Source organism: Otolemur garnettii, unplaced genomic scaffold, assembly GCF_000181295.1.
Source record: "Otolemur garnettii isolate 467f Iridium unplaced genomic scaffold, OtoGar3 scaffold00062, whole genome shotgun sequence".
Classification (NCBI taxonomy): Eukaryota; Metazoa; Chordata; class Mammalia; order Primates; family Galagidae; genus Otolemur; species Otolemur garnettii.
Window position 1 is genome coordinate 9453246 of NW_003852457.1, and position 15515 is coordinate 9468760.

General features: G+C 42.6%; 1 protein-coding gene across 3 annotated transcripts in view; it reads left to right on the top strand.

The window, feature by feature from the left end:
- Positions 1 to 8876: 8876 nt before the first annotated feature.
- The window catches only part of ZNF26 (zinc finger protein 26), a 51315-nt gene continuing 44676 nt past the window's right edge, over positions 8877 to 15515 (top strand). For all 3 annotated transcript variants that reach the window (XR_002774154.1, XM_023514990.1, XM_012807014.2), the window contains exon 1: positions 8877 to 9305. Coding sequence is in view for 2 of the 3 variants with exons in the window: in XM_023514990.1 (XP_023370758.1) it covers positions 9273 to 9305 (33 nt within the window). In the remaining variant the exon portion in view is untranslated. The remainder of the gene's footprint in view (positions 9306 to 15515) is intronic.

Below are 15515 nucleotides of genomic sequence, written 5' to 3' on the forward strand. Positions count from 1 at the left end.
ACAGGCGCCAAGCCCAAAATAGTTTTTAAATCAAAAAAGTTTACAAGAGTCAAAGAAGGACATTATATATTAATGAAATGTTCAGCAGAGAAGGAAAATATTACAGTTACAAACATTTACACACCTAAGCACATAATATCAACATTTATGAAACAAATCCAAGCAGAAATGATGAAAGGAACAGGCAATTCTACAATAATAATTGGAGCCATCAATACTCTTAGTAACAGATAGAACAAGAAGACAGAAGTTAAGGACATGAGGACTTAACACAATAAACCAACTAAATCTCACAGACATATACAGAATACCATCAGAACAAAAATAGCATACACATTGTTTTCAAATTCACATGGGGCATTTTTTTAAGACAGTCCAAATATTAATACAGTTAAGAAGATAGAGGTTAGCCAGGCACAATGGCTCATGCCTATAATACTAGCTCTCTGAGAGCCCAAAGCAGGAGGATTGCTCAAGGCCAGGAGTTCATCACTTTCCTGAGCAAGAGCAAGATCCTGCCTCTACAAAAAATTAGACAGGCATGGGGTGTGTGCATGTAGTCTCAGCTACACAGGAGGCTGAAGCAGGAGGATTACTTGAACCAGGGACTGGAGGTTGCAATGAGTTATGGTGGTGCCACTGTACTCCAGACTAGTCAACAGAGCTAGATTCAGTCAAATAATAATATTACAATAATAAAACTACTAAAAGTAATAAATGTCTTTAGCATGTTCAAAGGATATGAGATCAATACACAAAAATTAATTTATTTCTGTATACTGGCAGTGAATAATCTGAAAATGAAGTTAAAATATGCCATATGCCCAAAATGCATATTAGCCTTAAAAAGGAAGCAATTCAGACACATGCCAAACCATGTTGAACCTTGAGGCCACTGTGCTAAGTGGTATAAACTGATTTGAAAATGAACTCTGATTCCATTTATATGAGATATTTAGAGTAGTTAAAAACATAGACAGTAGAATGAATGGTAGTTTCCAGGGACTGGGAAGAAGGGGAAATTGAAAGTTAGTATTAAATGGGTATAGAGTAGTGATTTTTCTTTTTTTTTTTTCTCTTGTATTTTTTAGAGACAGAGTATCACTTTGTTGCCCTGGGTAGAATGCCATGATATCATACAGCTCACAGCAACCTCCAACTCCTGGGCTTAGGTGATTCTCTTGCCTTAGCCTCCAGAGTAGCTGGGACTACAGGCGCCTGTCACAACGCCCGGCTATTTTTTTGTTTCAGTTTGGCCCATACCTGTTCAAACCCATCACCCTCGGTATATGGGGCCGGTGCCCTACTCACTGAGCCACAGGCACCACCTTAGAGTAGTGTAGTGATTTTCAATGATGTGACACTAGTGTGTCATGAAAAATTTTAAAGATCATTATTTTTGAAAGAAGTTCAAAGCACAGTAAGCATATGTAAATATATATAGATATAGATATAGATATATTTTGAGACAGAGTCTCACTGTGTCACCCTGGGTGGAATTCTGTGGCAACATCATAGCTCACATTGACCTCTAACTCTTGGGCTCAAGAGATCCTCCTGCCTCAGCCTCCCTCAGTAGCACCTGCCAAGATATCTGGCTAATTTTTTCTATTTTTTAGTAGAGATGGGTCTCACTCATTTTTAGGCTAGTCTCAAACTCCTGAGCTCAAGCAATCTATCTGCTTCAGCCTTCCACAGTACTGGTAGTAGGATTATAGGTGAGAGTCACGGCACCAGTCCAGTATATTCCTTTTTTAACCCCCCCCCCTTTATTTTTCAGTTTTTGGCAGGGGCTGGGTTTGATCCTGCTAACTCCAGCATATGGGGCCAGTGCCCTACTCTTTTGAGCCACAGGTGCCGCCCAACTCTTTTTAAAAAAAAATCAACATAATTTAAGTGTGCCATGGAAGTTTACCTATAGGTTCAAGTATGCTGTGAGATATATGTTAAAAAAAAGGTTGAAAAACCCTGTTACAGAGTTTCACTTTTACAAGATGAAAAGAGTTATGGAGGTAGGCACCTGTGGCTCAGTGGGTAGGGGACCAGCCCTATATACTGAGGGTGGCAGGTTCAAACCCAGCCCCTGCCAAACTGCAACATAAAAATAGCTGGGCGTTGTGGCAGGCACCTGGAGTCCCAGCTACTTGGGAGGCTGAGGCAAGAGAATTGCCTGAGCCTAGGAAGTTGGAGGTTGCTGTGTGACGCCACAGCACTCTACCGAGGGTGATAAAGTGAGACCGTCTCTACAAAAAAAAAAGAAGAAAGAAAAGAGTTATGGAGATGGATGATGGTGATGGTTGCACATTATAAATTTATTTAATACCACTTTTAAATGGCTAAGATGGTAAATATGTGAATTGTAATGCAATAAAAAATAGAGTATAGGTAATAACATGTAAGAACTACAAAGGATCTCTTGATTGTGCCTGTTTATCATTTGTAGCTATAATCAGACTGTATGGGATGCTGATTACATTTCAGGGGCAAGAATGGGCACCGGATCTATCCCAGGTCAATTAAGCTCTTTCTCTTGAAAATTGAATTTTTTTTTTTTTGAGACAGAGCCTCAAGCTGTCCCCCTGGGTAGAGTGCTGTGGCATCACAGCTCACAGCAACTTCCAACTCCTGGGCTCAAGCGAGTCTCCTGCCTCCGCCTCCCAAGTAGATGGGACCACAGGCGCTCACCACAATGCCTGGCTATTTTTTGGTTGCAGCCATCATTGTTATTTGGTGGGCCCAGGGTGTATTCGAACCCACCACCTTAGGTGTATGTGGCTGGCACCTTAGCCACTTGAGCCACAGGAGCTGAGCCTGAAAATTGAATCTTGAGGCTTCGCACCTGTATCTCAGTGGTTAGGGAGCCAGCCACATGCACCAAGGCAAGCAAGTTTGAACCTGGCCAGGGCCTGGTAAACAACAATGACAACTGCAACAAAAAAATAGCCAGCTGTTGTGGCGGGTGCCTATAGTCCCAGCTACTTTTGAGGCTGAGGCAAGAGAATTCCTTAAGCTTTAGAGTTTGAGGTTGCTGTGAGCTGTGACCTCAAGGTACTCTACCGAAGGTGACATAGTGAGACTCTGTCTCAAAAAACAAACAAAAAAAAAAAAAAAAAGAAGAAGAAGAAGAAGAAGAAGAGGAAAAAAAAATTGAATCTTGAGTAGAAGAAGCATAAACCATTTGGAGCTAAATAGTCTAAAGATATCACTCTTCACATTTGATTCATCAGTTCCTACTACAAACATCTCTAAATGTACCCTGGCTTTACAAATCCTTACTTACAAGTTACCTAGTATATTTACAGTAAAATTATTTTTCTGGTTTTACATTTAGTTTTTTTCCCCTTTTGGCCTACAACTAAAGTGGACTTAGTGATACATTGTATTCCTTGCCTACATCGTGCATGTGACACTCCATTTTGTATGTTTTCCTAATATAGCACAGCAATCTCCAGTCTCTGTGGCAGCCCAAGAATTTTGTGGAAATACTAACAAGCCCTCCTGGGAATTGCTATAACCCAAGGATGACGACAGATTCTTGCCTTTTCTGTCTGCTTTGTTTTCCTGTGAATGCTGTAAAGAAAAATTAGCTGTGGCGTTCTCAAAGGTGCTCGTTGTTTTGTATTTATTGCTCAGGCTTAAGATTTTATTGCTGTGCTGATTATCACATAAATTAGTAAATATGTAGGAATAAGTGTTTGCCTTCATATGCTACATAATCAGCTTTGGAAGTTTGCTTTTTAGTTTGCGGCACAGGAGCTGAAAATAAAACCAGAAAAATCTACCTTTATATGAAATATAAAAGTGTACTTTGATTTTACTCATTCAAAGTTGCATTATAAAATTAATAATTATTGTTTGCTGCTTATAGAGCTTATAATTCAGTAATTACTTATAATTCCATAGTTATACTGCACTTGTGCTAAATTCAATAAGACAGAAGTGTAAAAGTGCAAAGTTAGCAACAGAGGAATACAATCTAAGCCAACTTTCTAGAGAAGAAATGATTTAAGATGACATAAGGCGGGTTTGAGGAAGAATTGTGTTCTCCGAGAGATAGGATAAAGATGGAACATTTAAGGTAAAGGAACAGCACCTGTACTGTGAAGGTTTGTTTAAATATTTTTAAGTTCTATATTGCTGAGGTAAAAAAATATGGGTTATCAGGAGAGAGGGATAAGTGTGGCTAGAAGTATAGACAAAATACAGATAATGCTGGTACTTGAATGTTGCAACTGGGAGTATGAACTTTGTTTTCAAGGCAATGGTAGGTTAGTAAACATAATCAGTTTTGTATTTGAATAAACTTAGCTGTGAGTAAGGTAGAGAAAATGGAGTACACTGAAGACAGGGGCAGCAATTAAAACTCTGTTAGAGGCTTAGTGCCTGTAGCTCAGGGGCTAGGGTGCCAGCTATATATGCCAGAGCTGGAAGGTTCAAATCCAGCCCAGGCATGCCAAACAATAATGATAACTCCAGTGAAAAAATAGCTGGGTGGGCGGTGCCTGTGGCCCAAAGGAGTAGGGTGCCAGACCCATATGCCGGAGGTGGTGGGTTCAAACCCAGCCCCAGCCAAAAACTGCAACAACAACAAAAAAAAAACTGTGGTTGTGGTGGGCACCTGTAGTCCCAGCTACTTTGGAGGCTGAGGCAAGAGAATTGCTTAAGCCCAAGAGTTTGAGGTTGCTGTGAGCTGTGACGCCCTAGCACTCTATCCCAGGCAACAGCTTCAGACTTTGTCTCAAAAAACAACAACAAAAAAAAGAAAAACAAAAAGAAAAAAACCCAACTCTGGTAGAATTGGCTGGGCACAGTGCTTCACACCTGTAATCCCAGTCACAGGTTGAGGCAGAAAGAATCCCTTGAGCTCAGAATATAAGACCAGCCTGGGCAAGAGCTAGACCCCTTCTCGACTAAAAATAGAAAACACTAGGTAGGTGTTGTGAGGCTCCTGGAGTCTCAGCTACTTGGGAGGCTGAGTCAATTTTATGTTGTATTTTCCTTTGATTCAATTCAAAGTATTTTCTAATTTTCCTTGTGATTTCTTCTGTTATGCCCAGGAGCTCCCCCAAAGACCACACTACCAGACAAGTCAAATTAAAATGGAGTTCTTTTATTGAAGAGCCCGCTGGCAACTGCCCCAGTGTCCCAACATGGGGTCTCTGAGTGTAGCCTCAAGTTGTCTAAGACTCTGATTTTTTTTTTGAGACAGAGCCTCAAGCTGTCCCCCTGGGTAGAGTGCTGTGGCATCACGCTCACAGCAACCTCCAACTCCTGGGCTCAAGCAAGTCTCCTACCTCAGCTTCCCAAGTAGCTGGGACCACAGGCACCTGCCGCAATGCCCGGCTATTTTTTGGTTGCAGCCGTCATTGTTGTTTGGTGGGCCTAGGCTGGATTCGAACCCACCACCTTGGGTATATGTGGCTGGTGCCTTAGCCACTTGAGCCACAGGCACCAAGCCTAAGGCTCTGATTTTTATAAGGCAAAATATTTCCAGGGGGCAGATAAACATAGTCATAGAAGTGAAAAACAGCCATTTAGGGGAAATCACGAGGGGTGAAAACAAGTAGGGGGAGATCATGAGGGTATGGCAGTTTAATTTACACAATGTTATGATCAGGAGAACACAGTCTACAATGTCTTTAGGTAATGTAGGGAGGGGGACTTGCAGGTGAGGGTCATAAACAACATGATCATAAAAAGCTATAATCATAGGGGCTATGTGGTTAGTAACTTACATTACTAACAATTTTAGATAAAGGCATTTACAGTTACACTGGGAGGGAAAACAAGAGGAACTAGTTTTGAAGGTAAAAAGGAATAAATAGTAAAGTAGAGTTAAGCTTGTTTTGTTAACATTTCAATGTTATATACAGATGGTATGAAGATCACTTTAACATAATCATGAAGGTTGTTTGTCACAAGGGTAGTTACTGACTTTCTACACACTATTAATAATTTTAACAGTTCTAACCAGGTACACTTAAAATACTATGCAATGGGCGGGGAGGCAAATGGAACTGGGTTTTTTTTTTGTTGTTGTTATAGAGACAGAGTCTCACTTTATGGCCCTTTGTAGAGTGTCTTATCACACAGCTGACAGCAACCTCCAACTCCTGGGCTTAGGTGATTCTCTTGCCTCAGCCTCCAGAGTAGCTGGGACTACAGGTGCCCGCCACAGCACCCAGCTATTTTTTGTTGCAGTTTGGCTGGGGCCAGGTTTGAACCTGCCTCCCTTGGTATATGGGGCCTGTGCCCTACTCCTTGAGCCACAGATGCCACCCTTTGGTTTGTTTTTTTTAAGCAATAAAATGTAGCAAAACAACAGCATGGAATCATTTTGCCTTCCCACTGATTCTCTGGAAAGAGAATTATACCAAAATGGAGTTAGGCTTGCTTCTCTTTCACCTTAACACTTCTTTGAGTTAGGGGTTATTTAAAAGTATAATGAAAGTTGATTTCCAAACATTTGGAGGTTTCCTACATTTTTCTGTTGATTTCTAATTTAATTACATTGAGGTCCCCAAACATATTTTGTATGATTTTTATCCTTTTAAATTTATTGAGTTCTGTTTTGTGGCTCATGATATGATCTATCCTGGAGCATGTGCACATAAAAATTAGGCATATTTAAGAGTATTTAGGTGGAGTGTTTTATGTATATCAGTTACTTCAGGTTGATTCTTAGTGGTGAGTCTTTCCTGTACTTGCTAATTTTGCCTAATTTGCTTTTCATCTGTAATATTTTCTTTCTTTCAACTTTGTTCTTTTACTAGTTTTGAGAATTTAATTCACTTTAGTTTTTTTCTTTTCCTGATATAATTACTTAAGATTATGAAATTTCCTGGTTTGGTGCCTTTAGCTCAGTGTGTAGGGCACTGGCTACATACACTCAAGCTGGTGGGTTGGAGCCGGCCAGAGCCTGCTAAAGAGCAATGACAATTGCAACCAAAAGATAGCCCAGTGTTGCGGTGGACACTTGTAGTCCCAGCTACTTGGGACCCTGAGGCAAGAGAATTGATTAAGGCTCAGCACCTGTGGCTCAAATGGCTAAGGCGCCAGCCACATACACCTAAGGTGGGGGGTTCGAATCCAGCCTGGCCCGCCAAACAACAATGATGGCTGCAACCAAAAAATAGCTGGGCATTGTGGCGGGCACCTGTGGTCCCAGCTACTTGGGAGGCTGAGGCAGGAAACTTGCTTGAGCCCAGGAGTTGGAGGTTGCTGTGAGCTGTGATGCCACAGCACTCTACCCAGGGGGAAAGTCTGAGGCTCTGTCTCAAAAAAAAAAAAAAAAAAAAGAAAGAAAGAAAGAAAAAAGAGAATCGCTTAAACCCAAGAGTTTGAGGTTGCTGTGAGCTGCAACACCAGAGCACTCTGCTGAAGGCGACATAGTGAAGCTGTCTCAAAAAAAATATTATGAAATTTTCTGTGATCACAGCCATGTTTCTTCCATAAATTCCTTTTATAAAGTGTTGTCTAGTTTTGCCTGTATTTCCTTAGTTCACTTAACATTTGTGTAGTAGAAAGCTTTTGAAGGAAAATTTTCAAGAAAAAAATTTTTTTTTTCTGTTACCCTGGGTAGAGTGCTGTGGAGTCACAGCTTACAGCAACCTCAAACTCTTGGACTCAAGCAATCCTTTTGACTCAGCCTTAGACCGCCCAGTAGCTAGGGGGACTACAGGCCCCCATTAATTTTTTTAATTTTTAGTAGAGACGGCTCTGGCTCTTGCCCAGGCTGATCTCCAACTCCTGAGCACAGGCAATCCACCAGCTTCAGCCTCCCAAAGTGCTAGGATTTACAGGCATAAGCACCACGCCTGGCAGTTAAGAAAGGGCTTTTTAAAAATGAAGCTATTGATTTATAGTTTTATTGCATTGTTATCAGAAAGGGTCCTTTGATCTGTCTTGGACCCAGAGTTAATGTCTCCTATTTGTTTTGTTTGTTTAGTTCATTGAAGTCACAGCTCACAGCGATCTCAAACTCTTGGGCTTAAGGGATTCTCTTGCCTCAGCCTCCCAAGTAGCTGGGACTACAGGCACTGTCCACAACACCCATCTAATTCTCTCCTAGTATTGATGTGCTTCTTTTTATTTCTCTGTACTTATACTGTGGATCCTCCTTTATGAAGTTGATTACTGTTGTCACGACCCAGCGGGTTCCTATGGCCCTGGTCTCAGCGCAGGAAGGAACCAGGCGAGAGGCAGATTAGAAGTACAAGCTTGTGGAAAGCAGGCTAGCCTTTACTTCCTCGGTAGCCCAGAGCAACCTCCGCACCAGCCTTTTATTGAGCCAGAACACAGGTGAGGGGAGTAATTAACAATGACTATGTGCTGAGGGCACAAGCTCTTCTTCCACAAGGAACTCCCGTGGAGGAATGGCCCGAGGTCCACGCCTCAGCTGCAGATCATCTTGCTCGGATGTCATCTGGCTCTTGGCGTCTCCTACATACTGTATTATTTGATACTCAATGGTATTCTGATACTCAAAAGGGTTACATAACTGTGAACTGCGGCTTTTAGCTTGGCAAAGTGTCCTTTTTTGCTGGATTTAGAGTCTAAACCCTGACTTGTGTCACATCGAGATCTCAGCGCACCCGAGTCCCAAGTCTAGTCGACTCCACCCATCCCTGGGACGGGCGCCGTCTCCCACTCAGAGAGTCACAGAATTGACTGCTGCCAAGAGCGGTCGCCCTCTGCTCCAGGGCGGAAACAATGCGCTCTTCGCAGAGAGCAGTGGGACACGTAGTCCGTCAGGCGCCTTCTGTCCCTGCGTCTCTCCACGTGACGCACTTCCATACGCGCCGCAGTCCCTGCGGTAATTGGTGTGCACTTGTGAGGCTGTTTCCGGTTCGGGCTCGGACCCTGGCAGCTGAGCGAGGGGATTCCTTGTTTGAGTTTCTGTGGCCGTGGATGCACGAAGTTATCTGGCCAAGAGCATCCTGGGCCGACTGTGAACTTGACTGGCTGACAGGTCCCTGGCTACCCGGACTGAGCCAAGCCGGCTTCAGTCCCTCTCACATAAGGGAAATCTATCTACCCGACTTTTTGTGCCAGGCCAGGAAGTCGCCGGCCACTCGCGGTTCGTGCTGGGGAAGAGCTGAGGAGGCCGTGTCCCTGCGAACAGCTCACAGCTCAGCCCTGGTACCGTTTGGTCCTGGTGCCTGCACCCGCCTCTAAGGCGGGCGCGGCGGGGACGCTGCCTCTGGCACGGGTCACTCCTCACAGCTCACGGTCCTCCACGCCCAGGCGGTGCACACGAAACCCGGCGCGGGATGGCCAGCAGGTTCGGGACAGCTTCGTGTTGGGTAACTAGGCACTTTTTCTAACTTTTAAAAAGCTGACAGGACACTGAGAGTCAGCATGTTCATCTCTTCAGGATCACATCCAGGACCTGAACTCACATGTTCCCCATCCTGGCCCCCACCCTGGGTCTGTGAGCCTCCAGATACGTTCCTTCTGGTATTTTGAGTCCAGTATCTTGTCCTTCAGTAGTTACCCTGTACTTTATTGCCAGCTGAGAACCCTGAACTTTTGAGAGTCCTTTTTAAGGTAATGCTCATGCTTTTCCATCATTTTGTGTTTTCTGACAGAGTTGTTTCCTTATGCAGTCTGTTAGTTCATTGAGGTTCATATATACCTTTCTCGTTTTTCGTTTGTCCAAAGGCTTATTTACTGTCTTTGTGTGCTGGACCCTTTGTGCTGGCAAGGATAAATTGTGTATGTCCCTTGTTTTAGAGGAGCTTTGGTCTGGCCTGGATGGAGAGTAAGTAATTAAGTGAACTATGGGTGCAATTACAGGTGCAACGGGAAGGAGAAGAAGCTAGGAGAGGAACTTGAAGGTCCAAGGAGAAAGGCGAGATCTGTGGGGAGGGCTGCCGCAGTGCATCACCTGCATGAAGTGAATGAGAGGGGAGACTTCATAATGATTTAATTGTCCAACCCATTCCTCTTGGTGGTGGTGAAGTTTCTTAGACTAGGAACGCTATTTTGAGAGGTGTTCTGGAAAGGACTTTCTCAGGTGTGGACACAGAATGCCTATATTTGAGTTTATGACTTTAATTTGTGGACTTCTAAAGTGGAAATATACAGATTAAAAGCACCTATATATTGGAGGAAGCTGAGGTTGTGACCGACTAGAGCCCTGAAGAAGACTGAGGAGATGACTCAGGTTAATGACAAAGATGGGACATCAGGTGAAGAAGGACTAAAGTGCTAGAGAAGTTGGAGAAAGGAGAAGTGGGATTGCTCCCTCCCCATCAAGATTGAGAAAAGAGGCTCGGCCATAGCTCAGCGGTAGAGCCCTGGCCACGTACACCCCTGGCTGGCGGATTAGAACCCAGCCAGAGCCTGCCAAACAACAGTGACAATTACAACAAAAAAATAGGCGTTGTCGCGGGTGCCTGTAGTCCCAGCTACTTGGGAGACTGAGGCAAGAGAATAGCTTAAGTCCAAGAGTTTGAGGTTGCTGTGATGCCATGGTACTCTACCGAGGGAGACATAGTGAGACTCTGTCTCAAAACAAAAAAACAAAGATTGAGCTGGGTGCAGTGGCTCACGCCTGTAATCCTAGCACTGTGGGAGGCTGAGGCGGTAGGATTGCTTCAGTTCAGGAGTTCAAGGATTGTCTGAGCGGGAGTGAGACACCGACTCTTGGAAAATCCCAGCCGGGCTCCGAGCAAGCGCCTGTGATCCCACTGGCTTCAGGGGCTGAGGGAGCAGGATGCCCGAGTCTGAGGTTGCGGTGACCTACCATGCCATTGCGCTCTACTCAGGACATAGGGTAGAACCCTCCCAACACCAAAGATTGAGAAAAGAGAACTTCTTAAAGGCAGTGATATGAAATGTCTCAGAGAAGCATTTCATGAGATGAAAAGTTATATGTTGAATTTTGGAATTTATAGGTTTTAGGCATTTTTTTCTAAAGGAGGGAGAATTTTGGGGATGGTGTAGGTGATAGCTTCCGGAAAGGTAAAGGGGTGCGGCAGGGTGGATTATTGTGGAAAATGGTTAGGGATAGTATAGCATTTTTAGGTGGTCAACTGTGAAAGGAAGAATTAATGTGCCACAGATAAGGGATTTCAGTGAGGTGGCCTGAACAATCCAATAAACTGCAAAAGTTATGTGCCTTTTATTTGAAAACAGTAATTATGCAGAAACTAAATAATTCTATTTACAATAACAGTAAAAAAAAAAAAGTGAAGTGTAGAGTACCTAAATAAGAGACTTTTTAAAAAACAGTCTCATTTTGTCACCCTTGGTAGAGTGTGGTAGCATCACAGCTCACAGCAACCTCAAACTCTTGGGCTCTTTGCTTGTCTCACCCTCCCGCATAGCCAGGACTACAGGCACCTGCCACAACACCGAGCTGTTTTTTTTTTTAATTTTTTGTATTAGATCATAATTGTGTACATTAATTCTATCATAGGATATAGTGTGTTGCTTCCATATACAGTTTAAAAAACTCTCATCCAACTGGCTAACATAGCCATCGTGTCTTTCGAGCTGTTTTTTTTTCTTAGAGACAGTCTCAGTTTGTCACCCTTGGTAGAGTGCTGTGGCATCACAGCTCACAGCAACCTACAGCTCTAGGGCTTATGTGATTCTCTTGCCTCAGCCTCCCAGGTAGTTGGGACTACAGGTGTCTGCCACAATGCCAGGCTATTTTTTGGTTGCAGTTTGGCTGGGGCTGGGTTTGAACCCACCATCCTCGGTATATGGGGCCAGCGCTCTACTGACTGAGCCACAGGTGCCACCCACATCCGGCTATTTTTTTTTTTTTTTTTGAGACAGAGCCTCAAGCTGTCGCCCTGAGTAGGGTGCCATGGCATCACAGCTCACAGCAACCTCCAACTCCTGGGCTCAAGTGATTCTCCTGCCTTTGCCTCCCAAGTAGCTGGGACTATAGGTGCCCACGATGCCTGGCTATTTTTTGGTTGCAGCTGTCATTGGTGTTTGGCAGGCCCAGGCTGGATTCAGACCTGCCAGCTCAGGTGTATGTGGCTGGCACCCTAGCCACTTGAGCCACAGGTGCCGAGCCCCGGCTATTTTTTAAAGTCAGTCTCACACTTGCTCAGGCTGGTCTTGAACCTGTGAGCTCAGGCAGTCCACCCACTTTAGCCTTCCTGAGTGCTGAGATTACAAGCATGAGCTACCTCACCCGGCAAATAAAAGACTTTAAAAATAATGATATTAATAGTTAGTTCAGCACTCTTTTTAACCATTATATATATATGAAGTTACTGAAGTCTAGTGATTCTATGAGGCAGGGAAAATGTCCCCATTTCACGTTCTGATACCAGTGAGAAAACTGGGAACCTATCCATGGTCCCAAACTTGAGAGGAATGTTAGGAGACTCAGATGACAGGTGGGATTCAAACCCAGGCATTTTATTTTTAGAGTTGTGCTCTCATTGCCTTTTGGGACCCTGAAAGATGTTTTAGCAAATTAAACTATATTACCTTATTTTTAAGTGCAAGTATTAGTTTAACAAATATTTATTGACTATTGTGCCACATAAATGTCTAAGGAATGCAGGGGTGAACAAGACTGACAGGTCCATGACCACATGTGGGGGAAACAATCAATTATCAAAGGAACATCATAAATAAAAATGGTTGTATTTTATGCATATGAAAGAGAGTGGCTGCTTTATATTGCTTCCTCAAGGAATCTTTGTGGAGGTCAAATCTGAATGAGAACATGATGATCATGGGGAAATGGGATGTGTGGGAGAGGAAGCTAAGGAACCACAACTTGCTTGGCTCCTTTGTCAAGTGCAAAGAAAGTCTGTGGGTAGAGTGAGGGGATAGAGTGTAGACAGCCAGGGCTAGATTATGTAGGCTTCTTTTATTTATTTATTTATTTTTCTTACTTATACATGTATATATTAGGTTTCCACTTTTGCCTTCACAGAATTAAAAAGGCTAAATTTAGGCTTGGCGCCTGTGGCTCAAGTGGCTAAGGTGCCAGCCACATACACCTAAGGTGGCGGGTTCGAATCCAGCCCAGGCCTGCCAAACAACAATAAGGGCTACAACCAAAAAAAAAAAAATAGCCAGGCATTGTGGTGGGCGCCTGTGTTCCCAGCTACTTGGGAGGCTGAAGCAGGAGACTCGCTTGAGCCCAGGAGTTGGAGGTTGCCGGGAGCTGTGATGTTACGGCACTCTACCCAGCTTGAGGGGGGACAGCTTGAGGCTCTGTCTCAAAAAAAAAGGCTAAATTTAATGACAGTAATAATGTTTAACATAAAGACTGAGAACAAAAACCTCATAAAGAATGAACAAAGATAAATACATTCAGAAAAGAAATCAGACAATTGCTACAACAAAATATTAAGCAATAGTAATAGTAATAATGCAAAGAAAGTAACATTCACATTGTCAGATAGGAGTATGTCTATTATAGAATACTTTGATCATTTAACTTCTTTTTATTTAAAAAAACAACTAATATTTATAAATAAAAGTAAAAGATAATTTCAAAAAAACAGATTATGCCAAATCTTATAGACAATAGAAAAAGAAATACTGGACAATGCCTGTGGCTCAAAGGAGTAGGGCACTGGCCCCATATGCCAGAGGTGGCAGGTTCAAACACAGCATCACTCTACTTAATCTGGATATACCTTCTATTAAAATTGGAGAAAATATATTATTATAAAGGGGAAATTACAAACACATTTCACTTATAAATGAGGATGCAATATGATAAACAACATATTAACATGTTGGCTTAAAAATTAGTGTTTAAGTAATGTACTTTGGTCAAAATTAAATACAATTTATATGAGAATTAGTTACTATTTTCTTTCTTTCCCTTGCCCACACTCCCTCCCTCCTTCTCTGTCTGGTCTCCCCCTCCTCCATGCCCCACGGTGTCATTAATTGTCATTAATTGTCTTCATATCAAAGTTGAATACATAAGATTCTTATTTCTCCATTCCTTTGATGCTTCACTAAGAATAATATGTTCTACCTCCATCCAGGTTAGTACAAATGCTGTAAAATCTCCATTAGTTTTGATGGCTGAATATATTCCATGGTATACATATACCACAGCTTACCAATCCATTCCTGGGTTGAAGGACATTTAGGCTGTTTCCACATTTTAGCGATTGTAAATTGGGCTGCAATAAACAGCCTAATACAAGTGTCTTTATAATAAAAGTTTTTTTTTTCCTTCTGGATAGATGCCCAGTAATGGGATTGCAGGATCAAATGGGAGGTCTAGGTTGAGTTCTTTAAGATTTCTTCATACTTCCTTCCAAAAAGGTTGTGTTAGTTTGCAGTCCCACCAGCAGTGCAAAAGCATTCCTTTCTTTCCACATCTGTGCCAGCATCTATAGTTTTGAGATTTTGTGATATAGGTCATTCTCACTGGGGTTAGATGATATCTCAGAGTGGTTTTAATTTGTATTTCTCTGATAATTAGGGATGATGGGCATTTTTTTGTATGCTTAGTAGCCATTTGTCTATCATCTTTAGAGAAGATTCTGTTCATCTCTTTTCCCCATTGATGTATGGGATTGTTGGTTTTTTCTTGTAGATTAATTGAAGTTCTGCATAATCCTGGTTATTAGACTTTTGCCTGATTCAAAATATGCAAATATCCTTTCCCATTGAGTAGGTTGTCTATTTGCTCTGGTTGTTGTCTCCTTGGCTGTACAGAAACTTTTCAGTTTCATTAAATCTCATTTGTTTATTATTGCTGTTGTTGCTATTGCCGTGGCAGTCTCCCTCATAAAGTCTTTCCCCAGGCCAATATCTTGCAGTGTTTTTCCTATACTTTCTTTGAGGATTTTTATCATTTCATGCCTTAAATGTAAGTCCTTTATCCATCTTGAATCAATTTTTGTGAGTGGAGAAAGGTGTGAGTCCAATTTCAGTCTTTTACATGTGGATATCTAGTTTTCCCAGCACCATTTATTAAATAGGGAGTCTTTCCCCCAGTGGATGCTCTTGTTTGGTTTATCAAAGATTAGGTGGCTATAAGTTGGTTTCATTTCCAGGTTTTCTATTCGATTCTAAATATCTATGTCTCTATTTTTGTGCCAGTACCATGCTGTCTTGACTACTATGGCCTTGTAGTACAGCCTAAAATCTGGTATAGTGATACCCCCAGCTTTGTTTTTGTTACTAAGAACTGCCTTAGCTATACGGGGTTTTTTCTGGTTCCATACAAAATGCAGAATCATTTTTTCCAAGTCTTGAAAGTATGATGTTGGTGTTTTAATAGGGATGGCATTGAATCGGTAAATAACTCTGGGAAGTACAGACATTTTAACAATGTTGATTCTTGGCTTGGTGCCTGTGGCTTAAGTGGCTAAGGCGCCAGCCACATACACCTAAGGTGGCGAGTTCGAATTCAGCCTGGGCCTGCCAAACAACAATGAGGGCTGCAACCAAAAAATAGCTGGGCGTTGTGGTGGGCACCTGTGGTCCCAGCTACTTGGGAGGTGGAGGCAGGAGAATCGCTTGAGCCCAGGAGTTGGAGGTTGCTGTGAGCTGTGATGCCA